The sequence below is a fragment of the Pristiophorus japonicus genome, chromosome 5 (genome assembly GCF_044704955.1).
Source record: "Pristiophorus japonicus isolate sPriJap1 chromosome 5, sPriJap1.hap1, whole genome shotgun sequence".
In the NCBI taxonomy this organism is placed as follows: domain Eukaryota; kingdom Metazoa; phylum Chordata; class Chondrichthyes; family Pristiophoridae; genus Pristiophorus; species Pristiophorus japonicus.
Window position 1 is genome coordinate 242512939 of NC_091981.1, and position 22837 is coordinate 242535775.

The window sequence follows — 22837 nt, forward strand, 5'->3', positions numbered from 1 at the left end:
GTAGGTCCTGAGTGACCTGTACTTCAGCATGTGTCTCGTGTAAGTCAGTACATTAGTCAGATGAAATGTCCATACCGCTGGAACGGCTTTATCTCTTCCTGCATTTCCACTGGGACACTGGACCAGCTCCTGTGAATCACACAGATTTTGACGAGATAATGGGCCCAAGTTTCCACATGATTTGCGCCTGATTTTTAGGAGCAACTGGAGGAGAACGGACTATCTTAGAAATCGCAATTCTCCACACTTTTTTTTTTTTCTGCAGTTCTAGTCAGAACAGTTCTACTTTGGAACAGAATTTTTTCTTCAAAAGGGGGCGTGTCCGGCCACTGACGCCTGATTTCAAAGTTTCCACAGTGAAAACGTACTCCAAACTAAAGTAGAATGGAGCAAGTGAAGATTGTTGTAGAACTGAAAAAACCTGTTCTACACATTAAAAAATCAGGCGCAGGTTACAAATTAGGCGTCCAGAACGAGGTGGGGGGGGGGGAGGGAAGTCATTAAATTCTATAATAAATCCTTATTTATACTTATACAAATATTATACAAATAAATCCAACCTGAATAAACATTTATAAGCAAAGAAAAGATTAAATAAACCATCTTCCTACTTGTGTGAAAGTGCTTCAGGCAGGCCTTTCGCGACCGAAGGCTGAACGGGCCGGCCCGAGACTTCGGGCAGGGCCCAGAGGGGAGAGGGGAGAGCGGGGGGAGGTCAGGTCGGATCCAGTCCGGGAGCGCGGGTCGGGTCCGGTCCAGTCGGGGAGGCGGGGAGCGGGAACAGGAGCGCGGGTCGGGTCCAGTCGGGAAGCGGAAACAGGAGCGCGGGTCGTGGGGGCGGGGTGGGGAGCGGGAACAGGAGTGCGGGTCGGGTCCAGTTGGGGGGCGTGGGGAGCAGGAACAGGAGCGTGGGTCGGGTCGAGGCCAGAGGACCTGCAGGGAGGTGGAGAATACGGAGGATTTTTTTAGGCGCACTTTGTGGCGCAAAAAACGGGCGTCCAGGTCGGGACTGTGCCGTTCTAGGCACGTGTGGAAACTTGGGCCCAATAAGGGGTCCTGGTTTGTCCAGGTTTTGATCTGCCGGGCAGTGACGAGTGATTGCTCACACTCAAATGCTTCTGTAACCATGGCTAGATCTGTGGGCTGCGCCATTTCCACCGCCGTGATGGGCAATGGCAGCCTACTGAGAGCAGTTTTCTGTGCCTGGCCTGTGGCGGATGGCATAGTTGTATGCGGACAATGTGAGTGCCCATCTCTGGATGCGGGCCGATGCGTTGGTATTTATCCCTTTACTCTCGGAAAACAGGAATATAAGTGGCTTATGGTCAGTTACAATTCGAATTTTAGCCCAAACGGGTATTGATGCATTTTCTTTACCCCATAGACACACGCTAAAGCTTCTTTTTCAATCATGCTGTAGGCTCTCTCAGCCTTAGACAGACTCCTGGATGCATAAGCAATCGCTTGCAGTTTCCCGAAATCATTAGCTTGTTGCAATACACACCCGACACCATATGACGACGCATCACATGCTCGTATCAAATGCTTACATGGATCATACAACACAAGCAATTTGTTTCAGCATAACAATTTTCTCGGTTTTACAAAGGCATTTTCTTGGCTTTTGCCCCAAACCCATTCGCCCCCTTTTTGTAGTAAGACCTGTAGTGGTTCTAGCAGTGTGCTGAAACCCGCTAAGACGTTACCAAAGTAGTTCAGGAGTCCCAGAAATGACCGCAGCTCCGTCACGTTCTGTGGCCTTGGTGCATTCTCGATTGCCTCTCTCTTGGCGTTGATGATCCTGACTCCTTCCGCCGCAATCCTCCTTCCCAAGAACTCCACTTCAGGCGCCAGGAAAACACTTCGAGCGTTTTAACCTGCGCCTCATGCGACTAAGAACCGCCTCCAGGTTCTGCAGGTGCACTACTGTGTTCCGACCTGTGACCAAAATGTCGTCCTGGAAGACCACGGTGTGCGGGACCGACTTCAGTAAACTTTCGATGTTTCTCTGGAATGTCGCCGCCGCTGATCGGATGCCAAACTGGCATCTGTTAAACAAAAAGACCTTTGTGCGAGTTGATGCAGGTGAGGTCCTTCGATGATTCCTCCAGTTCCTGCGTCATGTAGGCTAAAGTCAGATCCAGCTTCGTGAACGTCTTTCCTCCTGCCAGCGTTGCAAAGAGGTCGTCGGCTTTTGATAGTGGATATTGATCCTGCAGGGAGAAACGATTGATAGTTACTTTGTAATCACCACAGATTCTGACGGTGCCATCTCCCTCTGAGGACTGGGACAATAGGACTGGCCCACTCACTGAACTCAATCGGTGAAATGATGCCCTCTTGTTGCAGCCAGTCTAGCTCGATCTCTACCCTTTCTCTCATCATGTACGGTACTGCTCCCGCCTTGTGATGGATGGGTTGAGCCCCTGGAATTAGGTGGATCTGCACTTTTGCTCCAAGGAAATTCCTGATGCCTGGTTCGAACAGCAAAGGAAATTTGTTTAAGACCTGGGCACATAGTGTCATCAGCGGGCGACAGCACTCCGACGTCGCCCCAGTTCCAGCGTATCTTTCCCAGCCAGTTCCTGCCGAGTAGCGTGGGACCATCGCCCGGTACCACCCAGAGTGGTGGCTTGTGCACCACTCCATCGTAGGAGACCTTTACGGTAGCACTGCCCATTACAAGAATCAGTTCTTTCATGTAAGTTCTTAACTCCAGTTTCCACGAGATTAAGGCTGGCCTTGAGGCCTTGTTGCACCACAGCCTTTTGAAAGTCTTTTTGCCCATGATTGACTGGCTCGTGCCCATGACCAGCTCCATTGACACCGGGAGTCCATTTAGTTCAACATTCAGCATTATCGGGGGAATGTGTGCACCCCATGTACCTCCTGCCTCCCCTTTCTGAGGCTCCAGTTCGTCTTGGTCTTCCGTGGATCTGTCCTCTGCAACATGATGGTTTGCAGGTTTAACAAGCTTAGCAGCTCACCTGCACACTCATTGGAGGGGTCCCATTGTTCCATAGCCTTGCAAACGTACTCTTTGAATCAGCATGAATGGAAACGGTGATCACCCCCGCAGCGTCAACAAGGTGTTAATGGCCTTGCATTCATCACCCTTGATGGTGGACTTTGAGTCATCTGCTGACGTGCAGCTGCAGCTATGTGTGACTTGCCCTGTACGTTACGATTCGAAAACATCACTGTTCACAGTACTTGTAATAACACTTGTTTGCTGAGAGATTTGCTTAGTATTATCACTTGGTGGCAATGAACGCCTGGGCTATCGCTATGGCCTTACTCAAGATTGGGGTCTCTACAGTCAAAGGTTTGCGAAGTCTGGTTTCATGGCCAATGCCAAGTACGAAAAAGTCTCTGAGCATGTGCTCCAAATGCCCTTCAAATTCGCAATGTCCTGTAAGGCATCTTAGCTCGGCGACATAACTCGTCACTTCCTGGCCTTCAGACCTTTTGTAGGTGTAGAACCGGTACCTCGCCATCAGAACGCTTTCCTTTGGGTTCAAATGCTCTCAGACCAGTGTGCACAAATCGTTGTATGATTTCTCCGTGGGTTTCGCTGGAGTGAGCAAATTCTTCATGGGGCCATTTGTTGGTGCCCTACAGACAGTGAGGAGGATCACCCTTCGTTTGGCAGCATGCTCTTCCCTATCTAGCTCGTTGGCCATAAAGTATTGGTCGAGTCGCTCCACAAAAGTTTCCCAATGTTCTCCCTCCGAAAATTTCTCCAGGATGCCCACTGTTCTCTGCATCTTTGGGTTCGCTATCTGTATCTCGTCGCCAGTTATTGTGTATGGAGAAAGAGTCAGACTGAACGCTGTGAGCTCAAAATAAAGTGTGACCTTAGTCTTTTATTGCAGGCCTCCAGAGTGCCCCACCAACCTGTGAAGCCTCCTTAAATACTTGTGCACCCAAGGGATTATGGGATCCCTTGGGACTCCAGGGGATGAGCCCTCTGGTGGCTGTACAGAGTAAATACAAGTATACAAATATAACAATAATGACTAGATAACAAAAACAAATTATGTTGATTTAGGGAAAAATATTAGCCAGGACACCGGGGATAACTACCCTGGTCTTCTTTGAAATAGTGCCATGGGATCTTTTGCATCCACCTGAGAGAGCAGACGGGGCTTCAGTTTAACGTCTGATCCAAACGACGACACCTCTGACAGTACAGTGCTCCCTCACCACTGCACTGGAGTATCCGCCTAGATTTTTGTGCTCCAGTCTCTGGAGTGGGACTTGAAGCAACAACTTTCTGACTCGGGCAAGAGTGCTACCCACTGAGCCAGATCTTCCTTACTATATAAGAATGAGTACAAGGATCTATCAATTTCAGCACAGTGTATGTCCCTAGAAGGAATAACAGTAAAGTTTTCAATGTTCAAATATATCATCTCAATAGTTTATATTTAGCTATACATTCTCCATTATCGGATACCCTTATGAGTTAATATATTCTAATTAAGTAAAAAGTGCTTTAATTTCCCCCATTGCATTACGTTTTTGAGGTTGGCGTTATCATTTTTCTTTTCATTCTCTTTATATATATTTTTAAAAGTTGCTTTGCAAGAGTTTTTGTTATAACTACAGTAACAGCAGATGGAGTTACAGCTATATATATCTGAATTGAGGAAAAATGTCCAATGGCCTCCTGTAATGCTTTTTTCCCCTCCTGATTTGGAAAGAGCTGACCTGAGAAAATTTGCAGGGCTCGAGGTGGTGTGCATGCTTGTGTGTAAGCTCGATATGTAGAGCTCTGTGCCCATTCTCTCTCTTTTTCCTATTTGAATTGCTAGGCACATTAAGGTGGTACTGTACTTGAAATGTCATTATAACAAGGATTTGTTTTCAAATACTCGATTGATGCAAGGCTGCTATTTTACAGTTAATTTTCTAGCCAAACAGGCTAAAGAAATTGGGTAATATTGAACCAAACCTAGACAAAGGTGGAGATCAAGAAGTTTCCATGACTGAGAAATGTCCTTGCTTTCCTTTCCCAAAACAAACAGTAACTTGGCACTTTCAGAAATAACCGAATGCTTCACAGAGCAAGAATGAGAATGTTTACTCATGTACTAGAAATGTAATTATGACCAGGATTAGTTTTCAAATACTCAATTGATGGAAGTGCCATAGTGTCGCACAAAATTCAAAAGTCAAGTTCACTCCATGCAAAAGTACCAGCATTATTTCAGATTTTCTCTATCTGTGAAGCCTTAGAGGCTCCTGCGGTATGTATTGCTTTTTGTAAATGTGTTTCTAATTAATACTAAGTAATAGTTATCCATACCTGTTCCTGCCAAAATTACATCCTTTTTGTAGTGTTTTTCCTCTTCTCACTTAGTATTGCCCTTGGCTTGCTTTCTCTAACTGGTCCTGACCTTTTTTGGAAGTATTACATTAAGATTAATTTTGTAACTGGGCACATGCTTTTATTATTAGAAGTATGTGTAAATGATGGGAAATGCAGCATTTTATATTTCAAGGATTGTACTTGTCATTTAACCAGTACTGCAATTGGAGGGGGGGGAGGGGGGGAGTGGGCACATGTACAAAGGAGAAAAAGTTAATTATTTGCTCAAATTGGCAACTGCAATTAAATTGATTTTCCTTCATATTTGACAATTTTCATTATTTGTGTCTAAGCTATTTTAAGTCCAGAAGCTTATAAAGACTCCTTTTTATAGTTTGTTTTGTTTTTGTGTGTTTATATTGCACCATTGATGTCGGAAAACATCCCAAGGCACTTCACAGAAGCATAATCAGACAAAGCTTGATACTGGGCTAAAGGAGGCGATATTAGGAGGGCTGACTAAAAGTTTATTCAAATAGGTAGATTTTAAGGAAGTTTTAAAGGAGGTGAGCAAGATGGAGAGGCAGAGAAGTTTATGGAGGGAATTCCAGACCTTGGAGTCTAGACGGCTGAAGGCACAGTTGCTAATTGCCAAACCAATATTGGAATGGAATGTTGCATAGTGGGAGTTTAAAAAAAAAAGTGACAATGAATCAGTAGGATGGTAAACCAGATAACATTTGATTAAAGAATGCTTCTCAACTTTGTTTATTTGAGGATAAAAAAAATGTGGGGCATTTTTGCACCTCAAGTCCAAGAAACTTGGTTGTGTTTGCAGTTATAATCACTTAGTAGCTGGTTTGTCTTTTAAGTTTCAAGAACCTGGAAGTGAGGAAAGGGACAATTTTAGTGTTGTTGCTTCAATCGGTGGATAAAGCATAAATCATAACGCCTAACTGTTGGTATCTGCAGCTTGAGATAAATGCAAATTAATGGGAACATGTATGTAAACTTTAAACGTCGCAGCATCTGAAATACCTGCAACGATTGCTGGATCTTCTTGAAAATAGGGATTTTGAGTTCCGAGCACCTGTTTCTTAGCGGAAATTTAAAAAAAAGTAGATTCTTAGTTTGCAATTCAAGTAATCCGGCAAAACATACAGAAAAAACTGGAATCATTCATCCTATCCAGTCCCTCCATCCAGAGTCCGTGTTTAATTCGTCTTTCATGGATTTCACTCCCACACCACTTGTTGATTCATTACTTTAGGAACATTAATTTCCTTCTCTGAAATTCCATGGGGGAGAAAAAAATAACGCTTTAAGTATCTCTAACTCTGAATCCTACTTCTTCGAAACAAATCAATCCAGCTCATATATTTTTAAAGGCACCAATTGACCCTGAATCAGTTTCTGTTCTCAGGTTGATGACATTTTATCAGAACTGGAAGAAGTTAAAACAGTTATATAACTTTCAAGTTCTGACAAAAAGTCATTGACCTGAAACGTTAACTCTTGTTTCTCTCTCCACAGATGCTGCCTGAACTGCTGAGTATTTCCAGCATTTTCTGTTTTTATTACTGTCCTCCTGGGAGTTTTTCACATTTAGCAACTGTCCTGTGGGGGGGAAAAAATATTTTCTAATCTGATGGTTGTGAATTTTGTGCTTTTCTCTATTCCTATGCTCATGGTTGGAGCTTGCTTACTTCTAACTCCTCTGTACTTTTCATTATCTTGAAGACCTTTTATCCTGTCGTCTCAGTTTTCTTTTCTCCAGTGAAAATTAAATTCAGTTGCTTGAGCCTTTTTTTTTTATACCTTAGTCCTCTAAGTGCTGGAATAATTCTCATCACTTTTCTCCGAACTCTTCCTAATGCATTTCTATTCTCTAAGGTAGGGTGACCAAAACTGCATGCATACTCTGTACAATATCATAGAAATTTACGGCACAGAAGGAGGCTATTAAGCCCATCGTGTCTGTGCAGGCCGAAAAAGAGCTATCCAGCCGTTTCCCACTTTCCAGCTCTTTGGTCCTTAGCCCTGTAGGTTACAGCACTTCAAGTGTATATCCAAGTACTTTTTCAATGTGGTGAGGGTTTCTGCCTCTACCACCCTTTCAGACAGTGAGTTCGAGACCCCCACCACCCTCTGGGTGAAAAAAGTTCTCCTCAACTCCCCTCTAATCTTTCTACCAATTACTTTAAATCTATGCTCCCTGGTTATTGACCTCTCTGCTGCCAGTATAACTTCTTGTGGCTTGTGTTATGTATTTAACCCCTTGTAACCTGCATCACACTTGGCCACCAGTGGGCCTACCTGTTGGGAGTCCCAAGGGATCCCAGCATCCCTTAGGAGCTCAGTATATAAGCAGGCCACCCACGAGCTGCACTCTAGAATCTTAAAGGAGTTAAGGTCACACTTGCTCATTACACGCAGTACTCAGTCTGACCATTTATTATGAGTATAACAATTGGCGACGAGGTAGCGAACAACCGCTTGAATGCGAAGAACAGTTGGCATCCTGGAGAAGTTCTCAGAGGGGGACGATTGGGAGGCCTTCGTGGAGAGACTCGACCAATACTTTGTGGCCAACAAGCTGGAAGAGGTAGAGAACGCGACCAAACGAAGGGTGATCCTCATAACTGTCTCTGGGGCAACAACCTATGGCCTCCATGAAGAATCTTCTGGCCCTGACAAAACCAACAGAGAAATCCCACGAAGAACTCTCTATGCTGGTCCAGGAGCACCTAAATCCTAAGGAAGGCGTTTTGCTGGCGAGTTATCGGTTCTACACGTGTCAATGATCGGAGGGCCACGAAGTAGCGAGCTACGTCGCCGAACTAAGGTGCTTTGCAGGACATTGAGTTTGAGGGATTCCTAGAACAAATGCTCAGACTTTTTTGTATTGGGCATCGAACATGAGACAATCCTTCACAAACTGTTGAATGTAGAAACTTCGAATTTAAGTAAAGCCATAACGATAGCCCAGGCATTTATGTCCACCAAGCAGATTTCGCAGAACAAAGAAACTTCTGCCAGTACTGTGCATAAAGTAACGTTGGTTTTGAGCAGAAATGTACAGGGCAGAACGTAAATGCCGACTGCTGTGGCCTGACCTCAATTGACCCAGAGTCCGCCATCATCTGTTAATGCAGGGCAGTTGGCGCTGCGGGGGTGATCATCGGCCCTATCGATGCCGCTTTAAGCATTATGCGTGAAATGGCTGCAGAACAATGGGACACCTGCAACGAATATGTGGTGAGCTGCAAACCCTGCAAACCACCACGTTGCAGAGGAAGATCGATCCACAGTGGATCAGACGGAATTGGGATCAGACGGAATTGGAAACTCCGAGGAGGCAGAGGTGTACGGGGTACACACATTCATGACGAAATGCCCATCAATAATGTTGAAAGTTGAACTGAAAGGTATTCCAGTGCCTATGGAGCTGGATACAGGGGCAAGTCAGTCCATAATGAGTAAAACTGCCTTCGACAAGAAGGCACACAGGCCCATGCTCAGCCCCATCCACACCAAACTAAGGACTTGCACCAAGGAACTAATCCTTATAATTGGCAGTGCAGAAGTCAAAGTCTCCTATGATGGAGCAGTACACGAATTCCTGCTATGGATTGTGCCAGGGGATAGCCCCACGTTGTTTGGCAGAAGCTGGCTGGGGAAAATCCGCTGGAACTAGGACGACATCCGAGCGCTTTCGTCCGTCGATTGTACCCAGGTTCTAAGCAAGTTCCCCATGTTGTTCGAGCCAGGCATTGGAAGCTTTTCAGGGCGAAAGTGCAGATCCATTTGGTTCCCGGTACGCGACGCATCCACCACCAGGCTCGGACGGTACTGTACATGTGTGAAAAAGTGGAAATCGAGCTGGACAGGCTGCAATGTGAAGGCACCATCGTGCCGGTGGAATTAAACGACTGGGCCAGTCCGATTGTTCCGGTACTCAAGGAGGACGGTACAGTTAGAATTTGCGGGGACTGTAAAGTAACGATTAACCGTTTTTCGCTGCAGGACCAGTACCCGCTACCCAAGGCAGATGATCTATTTGCGACCCTGGCTGGAGGAAAGCTGTTCACCAACTGGACCTGACCTTTGCCGACATGACGCAGGAACTGGAGGAGTCTTCGAAAGGGCTCACCTGCATCAACATGCACAAAGGTCTGTTTATCCACAACTGGTGCCCGTTTGGGATTCGGTCAGCCGCAGCGATCTTCCAGTAGAGCCTGCTAAAGTCGGTTCCTTGCGCAGTGGTCTTCCAGGACGACATTGGTTACAGATTGGGACACCTTGGAGCACTTTAAAAATCTGGAGGAGGTTCTTAGTTGGTTGGATCGCGTGGCGCTCAGGTTGAAACGCTCAATGTGTTTTTCTGGCACAGGACTTCAAATTCTTAGGAAGGAGAATCACAGCAGACGGCATTAGACCCACCGACGCCAAGACAGAGGTCATCAAGAACACGCCGCGACCACGGAACGTGACAGAGCTGTGGTCATTCCTGGGACTCCTTAACTACTTTGGTAATTTCCTACCTGGGTTAAGCACCCTGCTAGAACCCTTACATGCGTTACTGCGCAAGAGAGACGACTGGGTATGGGGGAATTCACAAGAGGCTGCCTTTAAGAAAGCCAGAAACTTATTGCGTTCTAACAAACTGCTTGTCCTGTATAACTCATGTAAACGATTGGTGTTGGCTTGCGATGCGTCGTCATACAGGATCGGGTGTGTGTTACACAGGCTAATGAATCGGGAATTTTGCAACCAGTTGTGTATGCATCCAGGAGTTTGTACAAGGCCGAAAGGGCCGACAGCATGGTTGAAAAAGAGGTTCTGGTGTGCGTTTACGGGGTTTAAAAAAAAATGCACCAGTACTTATTTGTCCTCAAGTTCGAGCTTGAAATTGACCACAAGCCGCTCATATCGCTATTCTCGGACAGTAAAGAGATTGATACCAATTCCTCTGCTCGCATCCAAAGATGGGTGGTCACGCTGTCGGCATACAACTATATAATCTGCCACAGACCGGGCACACACAACTGTGCAGATGCTCTGTCGGCTACTATTGTCCAGCACAGGGGTGGAAATGGCACAGCCAGCGGACTTGCTCATGGTCATGGAGGCATTTGAGAATGGGAAATTCTCCGTTACGGCCCGCCAGATCAGGACCTGGACCAGCCAGGATCCGTTACTGTCCTTGGTTTTAAAAAAAACTGTGTCCTTCATGGGAGTTGGTCCAGTGTCCCAGTGGAGATGCAAGAAGCGGTTTAAGCCGTTCCACAGATGCAAAGATGAGCTGTCCCTGCAGGCGGATTGTCTTTTGTGGAGTAATCTGTAGTCTTGCCCAAGAAAGGCAGAGACACATTTATTTGTGAACTGCACAGCACCCACCCAGGCATCGTGATGAAAGCCATAGCCAGATCCCACGTGTGGTGGCCAGGCATTGACTCAGATTTAGAATCATGTGTAAGCCAGTGCAACACTTGCTCTCAGTTGAGCATTGCACCCAGAGAGAGGCACCGCTAAGTTTGTGATCATGGCCATCCAAACCGTGGTCGAGGATCCATGTAGACTATGCGGGCCCATTCCGAGGCAAAATGTTTTTGATTGTCGTGGACGCTTACTCAAAATGGATTGAAAGTGCACTAACGTCTAAGCACATCCACAGCCACCATTGAAAGCCTACGAGTCATGTTTGCCACGCACGGCTTGCCTGATGTCCTAGTCAGCGACAATGGGCCGTGCTTCACCAGTGCTGAATTCGAAGAATTCATGACCCTCAAAGGGATCATACACATCACATCTGTCCCGTTCAAGCCCGCATCCAACGGCCAGGCAGAACGGGCAGTTCAGACCATCAAGCAAAGCTTGAAAAACGTGTCGGAAGGCTCCCTGCAGACCCGTTTGTCCCGAGTTCTGCTCAGCTGCTGCACCAGACCTCACTCACTCACCGGGATTACCCCAGCTGAGCTGCTCATGAAAAGGACACTTAAAACAAGGCGTTCTCTTGTTCACCCTGATCGACATGATCACGTGGAATACAAGCGGCATCAACAAAGTATGTATCATGACCGCACAAATTTGTCACTCGATATTGAGATCCATGATCCTGTGTTTGTGCTCAATTATGGATATAGGGCTTGCTGGCACGGTCACAGCCAAAGAGGGGAGTAGGGTATTTCAGGTCAAACTGACCAATGGACAAACGCACAGAAAACACTTGGACCAAATCAAATTGTGGTTCACCAACAGCTACGAATAACCTGAAGAGGACACCACCAACTTTGACCTTCCAACCCAAACACAAGTGGCAACTGACATCACAGTTGACCAAGAAACCGAACTCATCATCCCCAGCAGCCCGGCAAGGCCGGCTGCCCAACAGCTCAATGAAGAACTGACCAACCCACCCACACCTGCATTTGTACTGAGACGATCGAAGGGAAGCGCAAAGCCCCAGATCGTCTCGCCTTGTAAATAAGTGTATTGTTGACTTCACGGGGGAGTGATGTTATGTATTTAACCCCTTGTGACCTGCATCACACCTGTCCACCAGAGGGTCTACCTGTTGGAGTCCCAAGGGATCCCAGCATCCCTTGCGAGCACAGTATATAAGCAGGCCACCCACGAGGTACTTGCACTCTGGAATCTTAATAAAGGAGCTAAGGTCACACTTGCTCATTACACACAGTACTCAGTCTGACCATTTATTATTAGTGTAACATTATGTATGTAAACATTGTAACTGTGTAAGACTTGCCACCAGAGGACACAACTATTGGAGGCCCAAGGGTCACCTGCACACCTCGTGCAAGGGAGTATAAAAGGTTGTCTGCCATGCTGCTCAGGCACTCTGGAGTTCTGTTAAAAAGACTAAGGTCACATCAGTTTTAGCTCACAGTTTTCAGTCTTGAGGAGTTCTTCTATACTTAACAGCTTGTGTTCCAGATTCACTTCATTATCTGATATTCTTATGGTCTCCCTGGATCAAATATTCCCAGTGTCTGATCAGTAGTCACTCGAGTCCTTTTTAGTGTTACATTTCTTGTTATACACATTTACTGTTATTATTTTATCTAAGCATCTACACTCATACACATCAAAATCCATCTGCTATATCTCAGTTTAACTACATAATTGGCCGTAGCCCCCCTCAAGATAGTCAAGCTCCTTTCTATTCATTAGCTGCCCACAGAACTTTGTATCATCAGATTTAATGGGCCCAAGTTTCCACAAGAAAAAAAACGGGTGCCCCTCCGAGCTGGGCGCCCGTTTTTCACGCCTAAAACGGCGCCTAAAAAAATCCTCGGTATTCTCCACCGATTTACAGGTCCTGTGGCACTCGGCGCAGCCGGCACGAGCTGTGGGGGGGGGGGGGGGGGCGCGGAGCCAGGTCCCTGCGCTGAAAACAGTGCCGGGACCTCTGCACATGCGCGTTACAGTCGGCACGCAAGTGCAGTAGCTCCAGGCGCCGAACTGTGGGAGGGGCCCGAAGCACGCAGCCCCTAGCCCTGGCCCAATGGCCTCACTGGGGCTGCGTGAATGAGGCTCCTCCCACGGCCAGCTCCTGCTCCCCGCCCGACCAGACCGACACTCGCGCCCCCCCCCCGCCGACCAGACCCGACTCGACACCCGCTCCCCCCCCCCCCCCCCCCCCCCCCGACACCCGAGACCCGCTCTCCCCCACTTCCCCCCCCCCCCCCCCCCGCCCCGACCGAGACCCGCTCCCCCCCCCCCCGCTCCTGTTCCCCGACCCCCCCCCCCCCCCCTCTCTTCCCTCCCTCTCCCTCCCTCTCTTGCTCAGCGGCACGAATAGCTGCAGAATTCTCCCTGGTTGAAGCACTTTCACACAGGTAGGAAGATGGTTTATTTAATCTTTTCTTGGCTTATAAATGTTTATTCAGGTTGGATTTATTTGTATAATATTTGTAGAAGTATAAATAAGGATTTATTGTCGAATTTAATGAGTTCCCTTCCCCCCCCCCTCCCCCCACCTCGTTCTGGACGCCTAATTTGTAACCTGCGCCTGATTTTTTAATGTGTAGAACAGGTTTTTTCAGTTCTACAAAAATCTTCACTGGCGCCATTCTACTTTAGTTTGGAGTACATTTTCACTGGGGAAACTTTTAAATCAGGCGTCAGTGGCCGGACACGCCCCCTTTTGAAGAAAAAATTCTGTTCTAAACTAGAACTGTTCTACCTGACTAGAAATGCAGAAAAAAAAATGTGGAAAATTGCGATTTCTAAAATAGTCCGTTCTCCACCAGTTGCTCCTAAAAATCAGGCGCGAATCATGTGGAAACTTGGGCCCATAATTACTACAACCAAACTTCCATATCATTAACAAATGTTGAAAATAACGAGGGTCCTTGGACAGATCTCCATGGAACTTCGCTGGTTACTATTTCCCAGGCGGAACATTTTTGGTTTATCATCACCCTCTGTTGTCAAGCCAGTTCTCAATGTACTAAGACAATTTGCCAACTATTCCATGAGCCTTCGTCTTCCATCCTAGTATCACATGGAGATCTTTGTTAGAGGCCTTTTGACCCAGAATTTATCTACAATCCTTCCTGGTGAAAAACTGATGCGAAGAATCCCATGCATTATTGCCACCATATCCTCATCATTTGTAGTCATCATCATAGGCAGTCCCTCTGAATCGAGGAAGACTTGCTTCCACTCTTAAAATGAATCCTTAGGTGGCTGAACAGTCCAATACAAGAGCCACAGTCCCTGTCACAGCTGGGATAGATAGTCGTTGAGGGAAAGGGTGGGTGGGACTGGTTTGCCGCACACTTTCTGCTGCCAGTGCTTGATTTCTGCACGCTCTTGGCGATGAGACTCGGTGCTCAGTGCTCTCCCGGATGCAGTTCCTCCACTTCGGGCGATCTTTGGTGAGGGACTCCCAGGTGTCAGTGGGGATGTTGCACTTTTTCAGGGAGGCTTTGAGGGTGTCCCTGTAACGTTTCCTCTGCCCTCGTTTGCCGTGTAGGAGTTCCGAGTGGAGTGCTTGCTTTGGGAGTCTCTTGTCTGGCATGCGAGCGATGTGGCCTGCCAGCGGAGCTGATCAAGTGCTTCAATGCTGGGGATGTTGGCCTGGTCGAGGATGCTAATGTTGGTGCGTCTGTCCTCTCAGGGAATTTGTAGGATCTTGCAGAGGCATCGTTGGTGGTATTTCTCCAACGACTTGAGGTGTCTACTGTACATGGTCCATGTCTCTGAGCCAAACAGGAGGGCGGGTATTAGTACAGCCCTGTAGACCATGAGCTTGGCAGTTTTGAGGGACTGGTCTTCAAACACACTTTCTCAGGCAGCCAAAGGCTGCACTGGAGGTGGTGTTGAATCTCGTCGGCAATGTCTGCTCTTGTTGATAAGAGATTCCCGAGGTATGGGAAATGGTCCACCTTGTCCAGGGCCGTGCCGTGGATCTTCATGACTGGGAGGGGGGGGGGGGGGGCAGTGCTGTGTGGCGAGGTCAGGTTGATGGAGGTCCATTCTTTCGTACGCCTCAGTAAATATGTTAACTATGTCCTGGAGTTCAGCCTCTGTGTGCAGACGCAGGCGTCGTCCCCGTAATGTATCTCGACGACAGAGGTTGGGATGGTCTTGGACCTGGCCTGGAGACGGCACAGGTTGAACAGGTTCCCACTGGTTCTGTAGTTTAGTTCCACTCCAGCGGGGTGTTGTTGACTGTGAGGTGGAGCATGGCGGTAAGGAAGACCTGAGGAGGGTTGGGGCGATGACACAGCCCTTTGTGACCCTGGTCCGGTTGTGGATTGGGTCTGCCGTGGATCCGTTGGCAAGGATCATGGCCTGCATGTCGTCGTGGAGCAGGCGGAGGATGGTGACTTAACATTTGAGGGCAACTGAAACGGAGGAGAACGCTCCATAGACCCTCACGGTTGACAGTGTCAAAGGCCTTTGTAAGGTCGAAGAAGGCCATGTGTAAGGGCTGGTGCTGTTCCCTGTATTTTTCCTGCAGCTGTCGCGCTGCAAAAATCATGTCTGTTGTGCACTGAAGGGAATGAAATCTGCACTGTGACTCCGAGAGGAGCTCCTCAGCCACAGAGAGAAGATGGTTGAGGAGGACTCAAGTGATGACTTTCCCAGTGACTGATAACAGGGAGATTCCCCTGTAGTTGCTGCAGTCGGACTTGTCCCCTTTTTTTCAAGATGGTCACGATCACTGCATCTCTGAGATCTCCCGGCATGCTCTCCTCTCTCCAGATGAGAAAGATGAGGTCATGTATTCACATCAGCAGTGCCTTTCCGCCATACTTCAGTGCCTCAGCAGGGATTCCATCCGCTCCCGTAGCCTTGTTGTTGTTCTTAAGCTGCCTTATGGCTTTTTCTACCTCCGTGCAGTGTTGGGGTTTTACTGAGATGGTGGGGGTAGTAGCATGCTGCGGGATGGAGACGAGTACACTCTAGTCAAAGGCAGAGTCACGATTGAGGAGATCTTCAAAGTGCTCTTTCCAGCGGGCCCTGACTGCCTTGGTGTCCTTGAGTGTTTCCCTGTTCTTGGCATGCAGTGGGGTGGGACCTTGGGTGTTTGGCCCATAGGGTGGCCTTGACTGCGATGAAGAATCCTCGCACATCATAGCTGTCGGCCAGCCATGTCATTTGTAGTAGCTTAACCTATTTTATCCTTTAATGGATCAACTTGTTCTTAGAACTTTTCTTCTACCAATGCAATGCATATTTTTGGGTGTCTCTTGCTGCGCTCTGTAATTTGTTTACTTCTCATTTTTCTACTTTTGAAGTTATCCATTGCTTTTTGTAGAGCTCCCAATTCTCTCTCTTTCTCTCTCTCTCTCTTTCTCTCTCTCTCTCTCTCTCATGATTTTTGAATTGAATGCTGTTCATTAACACTTAACTGCAGATAAAAGGTCATTCACTTAATAATTGGAGATTGGAATCTGCAATATTGAAGTGACGAAATCTGTATCTTGTACCCCATTTGTATTGTGGAAGTATTTCCAATGATGCCCATTGCATTGAATTCACCCTAATTATTTTTGTGGGTAGCAACAGCTGCCCATGTGCAAACACATTTTTCTAGCAACCGCAAACATGCGGTCTTAGGAATGCTGCAATATTACATTTGTGACATTTATTGTGAGGGAAAGGTTTGTACAGGTCAGCAATGTTTAAATTGAACTGCCTCCCCATATATGTGGGTTGAGATCTCAGCCTACCCCTGAATAAGAAGGTGCTCTGAAGGCAGTACTATAATAGTTGAATACAGTATATGATTTAATTGTTGAGTACTATCATGGGTGGGGAGGGAGGGAGGAGGGGGGGGAGGAAAAGGAGGAGGGGGGGGTGGTGGAGGAAAAGAAGGTGGTGGGATGGGGGGTGAGGGCGGGAGTCAAGTCGGGTCGGGAGGAAGCAGGAGCTGGGCGTGGGAGGCAGCCTTATGCACGCAGCCCCAGTGAGGCCATTCGGCCCTCCCACACAGTTTTGGGCGCCTGGAGCTACTGCACATGTGCGCCCATTGTAGCGCATGGTGCAGAGGTCCCGGCACTGTTTTCAGCGCAGGGACCTGGCTCCGCCCCCAACTGTTCGTGCTGCGCCGCGCCCCCAACTGCTCGTGCTGCGTCACGCCTGACTCAAGAGGACCAGCAGGGAGCCGGAGAATCTAAGTTTTCCAACATCGGGAATATTCTTTCTGCATCTAATCTGTTGGGGAAATCCGGAACCAGGGGACAGTCTTAGGATAAGGGGTAGACCATTTAAGACTGAGATGAAGAGAAACTTCTTCACTCAGAAGTTGTTAACCTGTGGAATTCCCTACCGCAGAGAGTTGTTGATGCCAGTTCATTGGATATATTCAAGAGGGAGTTAGATATGGCCCTTGGAGCTAAAGCAATCAAGGGGTATGGAGAGAAAGCAGGAAAGGGGTACTGAGGTGAATGATCAGCCATGATCTTATTGAATGGTGGTGCAGGCTCGAAGGGCCGAATGGCCGACTCCTGCACCTATTTTTCTATGTTTCTAAACCAGGCGAAAGAAAACTTACTGTTAAGCCTCTTTCATGGGTGAGAGAACTGCAGGCAAATTTAAAACAAATCTTCCAGAGCAGCCTTTTCCCTCGAAGTTCCAACTCCAAATTTCCAAATATACTTCCAGTCACATCTCAAAAAATACAGAGTAGCCTCTTCTCCCAAACTGCAGGCAAAGCACCACATCAAGAAGAGCTGTCAGAAAACATTCAGGGTAGCTATTTCCTTCGGAGAGAAACTTTCAAACCAACCGACCCGACCCGCTGCTATCCCTGGCCAATGGTCCTCCACGCAGTGAGTTGAGGGCAGTTTCCGCGCATGCGCAGTGAGTGTTATTTTAAAAAAAAAATTTAAAGCGTGTGCGCATTGAATTTTCGGCGCACGCTAAGCTTCGCCGCCCCCCCCCCGAAATGGACTCGGGAAGCGTTCGAGCAAACTGCTGTTTTTGGGGCGGGGGGGAAGAGAAAAACGTATGTAAGTGGACGCCAGAAATCTTTATTGGGGAAAATAGGGGGCTTAGTACTAAGCTCTGTGGATCTACCCAATACCCCACCATTCTATGTAACATGGGAATTGCTGCAATTCACTTTGATAATGACTTGATTAACAACACATTGATCTTTTTCCAGTTCCTTGGTGTTTGACGATGTTTTTAGTTGGGTAATCAGTGACCTGTTTGACATTGGGACCAATATAAAATGTTATTGATATGGTTCAGAGATCTATATAAACTGGACATATCAGTAATCCTCGGAACATCCTGCAACATAACCCTGCCCTTGCCTCCGCTGCTGAAGCCCTCATCCATGCCTTTGTTACCTCTAGATTTGACTATTCCAATGTATTCCTGGCTAGCCTCCCACATTCTACCCTATATAAACTTGTGGTGATCCAAAACTCGGCTGCCCGTGTCCTAACTCGCACCAAGTCCTACTCCCCATCACCCGGTTAAGCAACGCCTCGATTTCAAAATTCTCATCCTTGTTTTCAAATCCCTCCATGGCCTTGCTCCTTCCTATCTCTGTAATCTCCTTCAACCCACAACCACCCCCCCCCCCCGAGATATCTGCGCTCCTCTAATTCTGCCCTCTTGAGCATCCCTGATTCTAATCGCTCAACCATTGGTGGCCGTACCTTCAGCTGCCTCGGCCCCAAGCTCTGGAACTGCCCTAATTTCTGCTTATGTGGCTCGGTGTCAGATTTTTTGTCATGCAATACTCCTGTGAAGCGCCTTGGGACTTTTTATGATGTTAAAAGCGTTATTATAAATACAAGTTGTTGGTGGTTATTCTTGTTTCTATGAATCAATCTTTATTATCCTTGTACTGGAAAGGAATAACCAAAATATTATAAAATTTTACAAAATTTACTCTTTAAAATTAACCATTTTGTGTCTTTTCACTTCAAAATACTGATTTATAGAATATTCTAACAGTAGTGGTTAATTACTTTAATTTTTCTTTAGGAAGACTCTTGATTGTAATTGGTGTGAATTATAGATCTTGGATTTATATAATCTATTCCAAGCATTGTGATGCTATTGATGAAATATTGTTCAAGGTGAATTGCTTCCTGTAAAGTTATAGTTGAAGGTAGATGGCTCACACTGTCTTTCAAGATGTATATTGGTGCATGCCTGATTTCAACCATGTCACTTGGTTGGGTCTTAAACAAAAGCCAAGTCGATTATGGAAGGGGTGGGAAAAGGACACACAATTTTAACCTATTTTTTCACCGTCCCTGATGTCAAAATTGTTGGTGAATGGAATTTTCCAGTCCTAATTCAGTGTTCTCTTTCAGGCAAGGAACAGGGCTTGCTGCTATGTTGTTGAATGGTAGCTTTAAGAATTATCTTCTTTCCGCATTATAGATCCTTGAGTCCATGCCTATGACTGAGGAGGTAGAGGAGCTGCTTCGTGTTCTTGGACCATTCTATGAACTTGTTGATGACAAAAAACAACTCACATCGCCATATGCAATCTCAGCAGGTTAGAGCTTTCTGAAAATTAAGTAACATTTTCATAATTTTTATTTAACTTTTTTTGAGCTCCTTATTTATGCTGATCACATTAACTCTACCTGAAAATAATTTATATTCTGCTTTTTAAAAAAAAAATCAGTGTTATTATTGTTTGCTTGAAACATGTTTAAATAATAAGTATCCTGCTGTTCTACTTTCTGCATCCTGCGTTGACTGTGCAGGCCGATTGGAGAAAGTGGTTAAGTCACTTGAAGGTAAGGATTAATTCAAAACCATGTATGCTAACCAGTACTGTTACTGAGTGGTAGAATGCTTTTATTTTAGCTTTAATGTTGAAAGTACATGCTGAGACTTGGATATTTACTGACGAACAAAGCTACTGCTACTACTAGGCAGTCCCTCATAATGAGGATGATGCTCTTCACACAAAAAAAATAGGCTCACAGGTATTAGAATGAGTTACATCTTAGGGTGGAAGATGCCAATGTGTGGATTTTTTTTAACGTGTGGTGACCATTGCACATCAGCCACCACACGGGCTTGACACAGGCGAGGATTGACCAAGACAACTGGAGACCAAACTTTATTGCACCTTCTCTGGGCCCCGGCCCTGCTGCTGTTAAATGTTGCGCCACCCCTGGGCCACAGCCCCACTGCTGTTAAGTGCTGCGCCACGCCACCCCTCGCTGGGCTCGACCTTGGGGGGGGCCCCCTCCCCCCACCAAAGGCATCACCTACAAGTCGAGTCAGCGAGGGCCATGGATGTATTGGATGGGCATTTTGTTTGCATCACGTAGGAGCTGATTGTATGTACGAGTTTCAGTTTTTTTTCTGAAAGGCAACATAATATTTTGTGAAAACTTATCTTTTTGGTACAGAGTTGATCTGTAGGTGAAGTGGTCACGTAGCTGTTGATTAGTTAAATATGAAGTTGAGGCTGGCCGATGTGCACATTATGGAGCAATAGAAAATGTGTTTCATTGCTTGTTGCAGTAGCAATCTTCAGTAAATGGACATTAAGACTAATTGTAACTTGTAGAAAACATAAATTAATTGTTCTAAATTGAATCAAGTTTAAAAACCCAAAAGAAATGCAGTTTACTCTATCTTTTTATTCACATACCTCATAGATTTTGAGAGCAGTAAACTCTCAATAAATTGCCAATAGACTGAAGGAGTTTAAGCTATAGTTTGTGTGGCAACATTTTTTTAAATCATTTAAGCACATTTCATAACCAGACTACGATTGGTGAAACATTTCACATTTGTAAACCAAGTTAAAACTGTGGCAGAGGCTATTAAAAGTAAAATGTGTTTTAAGTTCAAAAGAGTTGACCATTCTCAGCTACTAAACATTTTTGTGTGGATCCGTAGGCAGTAATCTGCTTAGTTACAGTACAGTTTGAAAGCCTGCTGTATAATAAAAATTGGATAAGACGTCCAGATAAAAGGTCCTATCTGATTTTAAAGGCTTGTTAATCTCAATCTATTCATTACCCTTTACATAGTTATTTAAAAAAAAAATGTCAATTAAGATGTACTTGCATAACCTGTAAACAATAGATGGGCACTCTTGGTTCTTTGCCTGTAAGTATGTGAATTGATCAAAATTAAATGTCCACAGCTGCTTATACAGTGATATGGTTGTCCAGAGTTGGGAATATCAGCTGGAGCCCTTGAATTGAATGCTCTCGCACTGCCAGATTAAAGTTGATAGTCTTAACACTTAATGGAAAAGGAAAGGCTAGAGGAAGTACTTTTAGCACAAAATACCATACATACTAATGTCAGCATTTGCATTGTTGAGTCTGTCTCAACATTTGCTGACCAGTCTTCAGAAGTCACTAATGTTCCCTCTAATTTTTTTTGTGTACTGAGTGGGCCACAAACACTTTGTCCATTGGCAAATTTTACAACAATAACAACAACCACTTAAGCATATATATAGTAATGCCATATTGACATCTCACCATCTCAACTCATGAGTCAATCAGACAAACTCTTAAAAATCATGAAATCACTTGCTCTTTTTTGGTTTATAAACCTCATTAGTGGCTTTATTTAATCTCTAACAGGTGACAGCTCTTACAAAAACTATATTACATGTCTCGTGTTAGAATTCGCTCTGTCAGGTGTCCCATCAAAGTTAATCATAACATCTCGTGGTCATTGTCTGATTAAGATATGCCTATTGGATATTAGTCGGGACAATGGTGGAGTAGGACGAAACAGACGGGTTGGCAACATCCCAGATGAGGTGTTAATAGCCGATTGGCCAGAACAATGGAGCCACCGAAGTTAACACATTAGCAACTATTAGCAAGGTCACATTAACTATCTCAGATGGGAAACATCAGGTTAAATTGATTAGTAATTAAACCATCAAGATGGCCATTATGCCAAGGTCTCGAGGTCCTGGTGCAAAGGAACCTCGCTTCAAAGATAGATTCTGGGCAAAGTCCAACACATCCCATGCTACCACAATCTGGTTAGGTCAGATATGATTTGCCTTTTAACAAATCCTTGCTGGCTGTCCCTTATTGATCCATCTGAACCACAGGAGCAGATTTAACGTCTTATCCCAAAAACAAATACACTAGATATTGTTGGTGGAAGGAAAACACTTCATGAACCAAATGACTTGTCCTGTTAAATTTTCTTATTACACCGGACATGAGCAATAACTTTGTGGTGAGAAACTAAAGCTGGAGTTAACGTGCACTCAATGCAAACATAAATCCATATGAGACTCTTGCCTCATACCTTTAGCACCCTTGATTTAATAATCTCTTGGGTTATATCATCACTTTGTCATTAAAGTGCACCCAAAACCACTTTCCATGGCAGCAAAAGCGCTAATGTAACGCCTCTGTTTAAAAAAGGGGGCAGACAAAAAAGGCAGGTAACTATAGGCCGGTTAGTTTAACATCTGGGGCCCAAGTTTCCACACATGCCTAGAACGGCGCAGTCCCGACCTGGACGCCCGTTTATCGTGCCACAAAGTGCGCCTAAAAAAAATCCTCGGTATTCTCCACCTACTTGCAGGTCCTCTGGCTCTCGGCGCAGCCAGCACGAGCTGTGGGGGGGCGGAGCCAGGTCCCTGCGCTGAAAACAGTGCCGGGACCTCTGCACATGCGCGCTACAGTGGGCACGCAAGTGCAATAGCTCCAGGCGGCGAACTGGCCTCACTGGGGCTGCGTGAATAAGGCTCCTCCCATGGCCAGCTCCTGCTCCCCCCCCCGACCAGACCCGACACTTGCTCCCTGCCTCCGGACCAGACCCGACACCCGCCCCCCCCCCCCCCCCCCTCTGCCTCCGGACCAGACCCGACACCCGCGCCCCCCCCCCCGACTGACCCGACCCCCCCCCCCCCCCCCCCCCCCGACCCGACCCCCTCCCCCCCCCCCCACTCGACCCGTCTCCCGCTTCCGGACTGGATCCGACCTGACCTCTCTCTCTCTCTCTCTCCCTCTCTCTCTCTTTCTCTCTCCCTTTTTCCCCCCCAACCCAGCCCAACCCAACGCC

General features: G+C 46.4%; 1 protein-coding gene across 4 annotated transcripts in view; it reads left to right on the forward strand.

The window, feature by feature from the left end:
* Window positions 1-22837, forward strand: part of acbd5a (acyl-CoA binding domain containing 5a) — a 118509-nt gene that overhangs the window by 32871 nt on the left and 62801 nt on the right. For all 4 annotated transcript variants that reach the window (XM_070881466.1, XM_070881468.1, XM_070881469.1 and 1 more), the window contains one exon: window positions 19202-19319. In XM_070881466.1, coding sequence (XP_070737567.1) covers window positions 19202-19319 — 118 coding nt within the window. The remainder of the gene's footprint in view (window positions 1-19201; window positions 19320-22837) is intronic.